General features: G+C 43.2%; 1 protein-coding gene across 1 annotated transcript in view; it reads left to right on the plus strand.

Moving 5' to 3' along the window:
• Positions 1 to 2,965: 2,965 nt before the first annotated feature.
• Positions 2,966 to 8,034, plus strand: part of ZNF706 (zinc finger protein 706) — a 9,365-nt gene continuing 4,296 nt past the window's right edge. Inside the window, exons 1-2 of the mRNA XM_012810624.2 lie at positions 2,966 to 3,263; positions 6,811 to 6,947. Coding sequence (XP_012666078.1) covers positions 6,813 to 6,947 — 135 coding nt within the window. The 5' untranslated portion in view covers positions 2,966 to 3,263; positions 6,811 to 6,812. The remainder of the gene's footprint in view (positions 3,264 to 6,810; positions 6,948 to 8,034) is intronic.

Below are 8,034 nucleotides of genomic sequence, written 5' to 3' on the forward strand. Positions count from 1 at the left end.
GACAGTTAAGACAAGTTAATTAGCTCTAAGTCTCTTTCCAAATCCTATTGTGCCATGGCTGCCTGGCCCCAAGGAGTTCCTCCTTCCCCTAGGTTGGCAGTTAGTTGCTCTGGATAGGATTAAGGTGGAGGGAGCACTGAAACCTCCTCCCTCTTGTCCTTCTTCTCAGGTGGGGCAATTGCTCCAGGCAGCCCCAAGGCAGAGTACCCATTTTGTTCTTTTTCCCTAGGAGAGCCGGGAATTCTGTCTACCTAAAAGACATATAGGTGACTTATCATCAATGGCTTCTCCAAATCAATACAATATGAAATTAAGAATGAAATGTCTATAACACACTGAAGTGGAGATGGAAAATAAGAATTTGAGTATAGCTATTCGGAGCTCAGAAGAGAAGTCTGAACTAGAATTGTGCTGGTCATCTGCATTTGTTATTTAAAGCCACAACAGTGCGATTTCCTTGAGGAAAGGGTATAAAGAAGACAAGAGGATCCAGGTTATAGCACTGAGAAATCTCAACAAGTAGAAGTTGAGTGGAAGAAAAAGCACCAGAAAAGAAAACATTTGTTTTGAGTTTATTATTGTTGTTGCTATTATTTGTCACTATAAATTTGTCAGAATAATCTATGTTTATTCAGGAAATAATGTTGATTAATCACAATTTCTTTCATCCCTGAGTATCCTACATGAATACGTATAGATAAATAAGCGTTTCAGAACTTTAGGGAAGTATTCTAATCTCACTGTGATTTTGGATAGAAAATAGGCACATGCTTACAACATATTAACCTTTAGTAATTGTCTAAAGGCAAAAGAGGAAAAACAGAAGAGGGACTCACTGCAGCATTCACAATTACAAACAGAAATGTCTGTGGTAATTCTTCTAAGGAGTTCATGACCCATTTGCTGTTACATTTTTATAATATAAGTAGGACACCAGCTGGTAGTAATGATAATTCATCCACCTTTCATTTACTGTTTGTCACTTCACAGCTGTTGAATTTGATCTATTTCTTTTTTTCATATTTTTCTTTATGCTTTAAATGCCCTCACCGTTATATACAGTTAGCATTATGCCATATCATCTAGGCAGTGGTTTTCAATCAAGGGAGATTTTGACCCCCAGAGAACATATAGCAAAGTCTGGAGACATTTTTAGTTGTCACAGCAGGAGATGGGGTGCTATAATCATCAAGCAGGTAGAAGACAGGGATGTTGCTGAACATCCTTCAATCCCCAGAACACTAATACATCTCCATAACAAAGAAGCATTCAGTCCAAATTTCAATGGTACTGAAGAAACTCTACCCATGAAAATAAATTTGTATGTATATGAACTTCCTTGGGGCAAAGGTCATAGCTTCTTACCAAATTTTCAAAGCGAGTATGACTCAAAACTTAAAAAAAATTGGCTTTAATGGACATTTATTTCATCTAGGTCATGCTAAAGAGTGACATGTTAACCTACCCTACAACAGGAGCCACCTCCCTAGTTAAAAAGACTTATCTTTGCCAGCCAGATTTCATTGTCCCTTTCTCTACTCACTATCATTCATGGCTAGATAAACCCAGACAACTCTTTGGATTTCCTATCTCTAGGGTCTCCAAGTCCTCATTCCTCTCTCAGTCACATTTACACAACTATTATGATTTTGGTGACTACTGGTGATTAAGCTATAGCTTTATGATGTCTTTAGCACTCATTTCATAAGGTCAATATCCACTTATTCAACGCCTTCTGTGTTTAACATATTGCTAGTCACCGGATACGCAGTGATGAAAAAAATGACTATAATCTACAGGAGAGAGATGAATAAAACCTACACATGTAATCTTGTCCAGAGCATAAGTGAAGGCGGGGAGAACTGAAATGAGGATGAAGAGGACTACATAGCCAGTGAGATCACTACACGCCAACTTTCATTTCATATTTCATCCCGCTCAAATGTCAAATGCAATAAGCAGCTCACCTCTTCTTGGCTAGTTTAAATAATTGTGTCATCTATATCCCACAGTACATAATTTGAGATATATTAATATTCAACTAACAATTCCTGGGCCCTGACAGGCAGTTAAGAGAGCGGAGACTATGGGCAAAGTGAGAACATCCAATGCAAAGGCTTCCTTTTTCATTTGTCACCAATAAATCTATTAGAAAACGATGTGTGGGAGGGGGTACAGATACAGAATAAACCCGATGTCTGAAAGGCCATTTCCAGATAATCACCGTATGTAATAATCGTTACACTGTCACTGCTCTTTTCACATTACCCATTCTCCCAAATAGGAGCAATTCAGTGCCATACATATATTGTTAGTAGTCAGCCTAAGCCGGTCAGGGATGCCTGGCCAGTAATTTTTAACGGGGCTGTCAGGCTTCAATGTTGCTCACTAAAAACCACAAGATGTAAAATAACTAGAGCCTCAGCGGGAGTGAGGTAAAGGGGGCCAGTGAGAGAACAAAGGCTGCAAGTCCGTGTTAGGGCCACCCGCCTGGGGCCTTACTGGGGCGGGAGCGGCGGAGCTCAGGGTTCAGTGGCCCACGCTACGGTCCCAGGACCCTCTCCAGACCCGGTGCCTCCCAGTCAGTGCACAGAAGGGCGCCGCCGAGACGGGCCAGCCGGACGAGACGTGTGACACGGGGCCCTGCGCCAGAAACCGGACAGACGCCCGAGTGAGTAAGCGAACAAGTAAGCAAGCGACCCGGGAGATACGCTGCGGCGGGACACCCACCATGACCGAGACCACGCGGCCGTCAGAGCAGAGCGAAGAAGCCACCCCGGAGCGATAGCGCGGTGGAGGGGAGGGGCGTCCAGGGACCGAGGGCGGTGCCCCCTGCAGCTCGCATCATCCAGGGCCCGCCCCCTCACGCTTATGTAATAGGGGCGCGCTACCATTGGCCCGCGCGACCGGAAGAGGCGCAGGCGTGCAAGCGTGTTGGGGCGTGGGGAGGAGGCCACCGCAGGAAGGCGGGTGGGCGGGGCTGCGAGGAGCAGGCGGTCCTGGGGCGCCTGGGAAAGCGGCGCAGCGTGCGCGGGCACGAGGCGTAGTGGCCTCCCCTAAGGCTGAGGCGGCGGCGGGCGCGCGGCTGCGGCGGGCGTGTGAGGCGCGGGCTGTTGTGCTCCGGGCTCTCCTCTTTCCCCTCGTTGGCGGGCAGAAGAGGCTGAAGCGGTGCTGGGCGCGCTCCCCTTTCCTCTCCCTCAAGCGACCTCCCCCGGCCCTCTAGCGCTGCGCTGTCTCTCCGACGCAAGACTGTCCCAGCCCAGGTGAGCGGCAGCTGGGACGCCGCTGACGCCTCAGAGCGCCGCGGAACCGGGTGGGTGGCAGTGGCGGCCGCAGGGGTCACCGGGGGCCGCTGGCCTCTGTGGGGGCGGCAGGGCCCAGCCCCGCGCGGGCCGCAGGAAGGAGGAGAAGCTCGGGCGCCTGCCAGGCCCTGCAGGTGGCCGGGTCGCTGGCCAGTCGCCGGTGCGGAGCAGTAACCTTACCCCCTGGCGACAGCAGCTGGTCGGTTGCTTGAGGCTGGGGCTCGCCGTGTCCATGGGGGCAGAGTTTCTGGCAGACAGGGCCTCCAGGAGGCGCGTTTCGGGCCAGGGTCCATGAAGGCTGGCGAGTCACGGGGGGCTGTATGGCTTTTGGTGGCATCGTGGAAGAGGGGGCTCCCTGAGGCGGGAGAGGCTGGCTGGGGAAGGAAAGTGCGCCGGGCTGCTACTGGGGTCAGTGAAGTGCTAGAAGTAGACCTTCCTCTTGATGCTTGCTTATGCTCGGCTCCCCAAAACCATGTAGTTAAAAGCGGGGGTCAGGAGGTTAAGCACGGCCTGGGCCTCTTCCTTTCCGATGGTTATGGAGAGTGAGCCTACTTCCTGAATCCCAAATCCTTTTCTACTTACTCATTTGTGTTGGTTTTAAAAGGCTCTGTGGGGCAGTGCTTGTCTCCTGCCAGAGCACCTCATTTTAGAACTCGCTCCTTCTACTTCCCTCTTTGCTTTTCTCTGGGAAAACCACACTTAATAGGAGTTAGATCGAAAACCAGCATGTACATGTTTGTAAATGACTTCTTGACCTTGAGTTTGTTGCATTTAGTCAAGAAGCAGTTATGCTTAAGACTTTGTAGAAAATTCTATTGGCTTGAGAGCAAGTCTTAACTTGAGCTGTCCAAAAGCAGGTGGTTTGTTCTTTTGCATTTCTGCTTTCAGAAAGGAAATCAATGCAGTTGTGTTGTCAGAAGTTAGGGGCCTACTCCACGTATTTAGCTTGTGTGAATCAGTTTCCTTTATCTGGTGTTAAGTTTTCTGTTTTAAGAATAAGCCACTACTGCCTTTTATTTTTTAAGGCTCTTCTGGCTTTTTTGTTGCTGTTATGTGTCAGATAAAAATGGGTTAAATCTATTGTGTAATGTTATATTTTAGGGAAAGTCCTAAATGCAAAAATTAAAAATAATGTAGCATATTTAATGACATTGCTTTTATAGGTCACTGCATGAAAATATCAAAATAACTAATAACTTCTAGATAACAAAATTCTGAAATTAGTGGCCTGCCATTTTGTAAGCCTTTTCAACGTGAAACAATTAAGAGGTTACCCACAAATTAAGTATACCAGCATATATATATTTTGTGTGGAAGAGTTAAGATGACAAAGAGGACTGAAATAGTCTAATATAAAGTCCTGACACTGAGACATTAAGAATGTTATGAAACATTAGTACACATAAAGATTGAAGACCTGATTACTGTCATTCAAATAATACAGACATATCCAAACTTGTTTCCATGGGAATAGAAAGTAAGCTTGCCATAGCATATGGACCTGAATATACTTTAAAAAATGATTACATTTGTCTCAGAATTAGTAAGGATTTGGTCTTAAAAAGACAAAGATGGAAGAAAAGCTTGTCTTTAAGGGGTAACACAGCTGGTGATATTTACCATTATTTGATAGGAATGGGGTTCTTAGGCTACCATAGTAGACATTTTTTGTAATTAGTAAAATATTCAACTTCCTAGAGAAGCATCAATCCTTTTCTATATTTTATATGATTTTCAGTTCAGTGTTCAATACTAGTGTTAACTTTTCCAATCAGTATATTTATTTTTCTAGTTTTCCTTTTGACGGGAGTAGGAGGAACTTTGTCATTTCTATGAAATACTTGGACATCAGATCTGCTTACTAATTAGTGTTCCGGCAGAAAAAGCCATCACTTTTTACTGGTGAAGTTGATGTAGCTGCATTGTGTCTCTGTGTCCTACAGTGATTTGAACTTTTAATTACAGCGCTGGTCAAACTATACCTAGGAATTCTACTTAGGTTCCAATTTTGATATATTTAAAAAGCATTTGGGACTTCTTATAGACCCTTTATGAATGGATTTAACTTGTATGGAGTAATAGAAGCCTTTAATTTTAATGAAAAAGTTTGTTTTTTCAGTGGCTTGATTATTTTTAACCCATTTAGGTTTACTTCAGACCATCGGTAAAAAAAGTGATATCTTATAACTTTATAAAAGAACCCTCTTACCAGATTCATTCTCTCAACTGGGAACTAATTTAATCTAATTTTATAGTGCATGTCACAATCCAGGAAAGACCAACTTTTAAAAAAAATTTAGAATAACAGTTTTATGAAATCTTAAGTTTTAAAAAAACAGTTCCAAAAAATGCCAAAAAGCAATTGGTTCCTGTGGTCTCCTTTAGACGTATTAGCTGGTAGGCTCTTATTTTTCTTAAAGTTGTAAAAATTTCAATTAACAACAGTGACTGGGAGGGGAAAGTACATTTGCAAAGTAATCAAATAATGGAAGGAACTGAACCTTTTTGGTAAAGTTGAAGATTACATACAATTAAATGCACAAATCTTAGATGTAGAGCACATGAATTTTAATAATTAAAAACACCTTTGTAACCATTAACTGGTTTAAGATATAGAACAATTTCAGCACTGGATAAGTCCCCTTCATGCTTTCTCCCTAGTCATTACCGCCATAAACCCCAAGGTGATCTCTTTTACAATAGATTAGCTTGGTGAAGAAAGCTAATCTTTTTTGAACTTTATATAATATAAATTCTTTGTAACTGGCTTCTTTCCTCTACATGGAGCTAGAACCAAGTTTTTTTGTTTTTTGTTTTTTTTATTGAGACAGAGTCACACTTTGTTGCCCTCTGTAGAGTACTGTAGGGTCATAGCTCACAGCAACCTCAAACTCTTGGGCTCAAGCGATTCTCTTCCCTCAGCCTCCTACAGGCGCCCACCACCAATGCCTAGCTATTTTTGTTGTTGTTGTTGTTGTTGTTGTTGTTTAGCAGGCCCAGTCTGGGTTGAAACCCAGCAGCCCCAGTGCATGTGGCTGGTACCTTAACCACTGAACTAGGGGCACCCCCACAATGACGAAGTTTTTATTTGTAGTAATGGGGTTTTTTTGAATGCTGTGTGTTTCATTGTATGAATGTTGTAAAGATATGTATGCAAGCTGTATACCCATTTTACTATTAATGAGGGTTTACACTGTTCATAGTTTTGGAACAGGTACTCTGAACATTCTTATACGTGTTTTGGTCTATATAAATATAGTTCTGTTGGATATATACCCTGAGTGGAATTGCTAGATCATAGAGTAGACAACTACCAACCAGTTTTCCACAGTGTCTGTACCAATAGATACTTTAGTAGCATTGTATGTGAAAATTTGAAAATCCATATATTTTGAATTGCCAGATATATCTATAAAACTTAAGGCTTTAACTCTGAGAAATCTGTTATGCTTTGATTACTCTGTGTTAGAGTAAATCACTCTATAAACTTCTCACCTTCTGTTTTTAGATATGGCTCGCGGACAGCAGAAGATCCAGTCTCAGCAGAAAAATGCCAAAAAGCAAGCTGGACAAAAGAAGAAACAAGGACATGACCAAAAGGCTGCTGCCAAAGCTGCCTTAATATATACCTGCACTGTCTGTAGGGTAAGGGAACTTGAAAGACGTAGCTTTTCTATGAGCAATTTTTTTTTTTTTTTGAGATAGAGTCTCATTCTTTCACTCTGGGTAGAGTGCCTTGTGTGTCTATAGCTCACAGCAACTTCAGACATGAGCCCAAGTGATCCTTTTGCCTCAGTTTCCCAAGGGACTGTAGCTGGGACTACAGGTGCCCACCACAATGCCCAGCTAGTTTTCTATTTTTAGTAGAGACGGCATCTCACTCTTGTTTGGGCTGGTCTCAGACTCTGAAGCTCAGGCAGTTTACCTGCCTTGGCCTCCCATAGTGCTAGAATTATAGGCCATGACGCCCAGCTGACAATTCCTTTTTTTTTTTTTTTTTAACTTTATATAAAATAAATTCTTTGTAACTGGCTTCTTTGCTCAACATGGAGATAACAACCACGTGGTTTTTTTGTGGTTTTTGGGGGTGTTTTTTTTTTTTTGAGACAGAGTCATACTATGTCGCCCTGTGGCGTCATAGTTTACTACAACATCAAACTCTTGGGCTTAAGTGATTCTCTTGCCTCAGCCTCCCAAGTAGCTGGGACTACAGGTGCCCGCCACAGCACCCAGCTGTTTTTTAGTTAAAGTTGTTATTGTTGTTTAGCATGCCTGGGCCAGATTCAAACCTGCAAGCCCCAGTGTATGTGGCCGGCTCCCTAACCACTGAGTAACAGGTGCTCAGCCCAATTCTTTCATTTATAAACTTGCTTCTGGGGGCCAGGTACAGTGGCTCAAGCCTGTAATCCAAGTACTCTGGGAGGCCAAGGTGGGTGGATTGCCTGAACTCACAGGTTCAAGACCAGCCTGAGCAAGAGCAAGACACCATCTCTAAAAATAGCTGGGTGTTGTGGCGGGCACCTAGAGTCCTAGCTACTTGGGAGGCTGAGGCTAGAGAACTGCTTGAGTTCAAGACTCTACAGAACTCTACCAAGGACAACAAAGCAAGACTCTGTCTCAAAAAAAAAAAAAAAGCTTATGTAGATTAAAATTTTGAAACTGTAATAAATGACTTTTCTTACCTGAAATAGTAGCTTTGAGAGCTGGTTATTTGAGGAATGCATCTTCATTC

This window comes from Otolemur garnettii, unplaced genomic scaffold (assembly GCF_000181295.1).
Source record: "Otolemur garnettii isolate 467f Iridium unplaced genomic scaffold, OtoGar3 scaffold00004, whole genome shotgun sequence".
Lineage (NCBI taxonomy): Eukaryota > Metazoa > Chordata > Mammalia > Primates > Galagidae > Otolemur > Otolemur garnettii.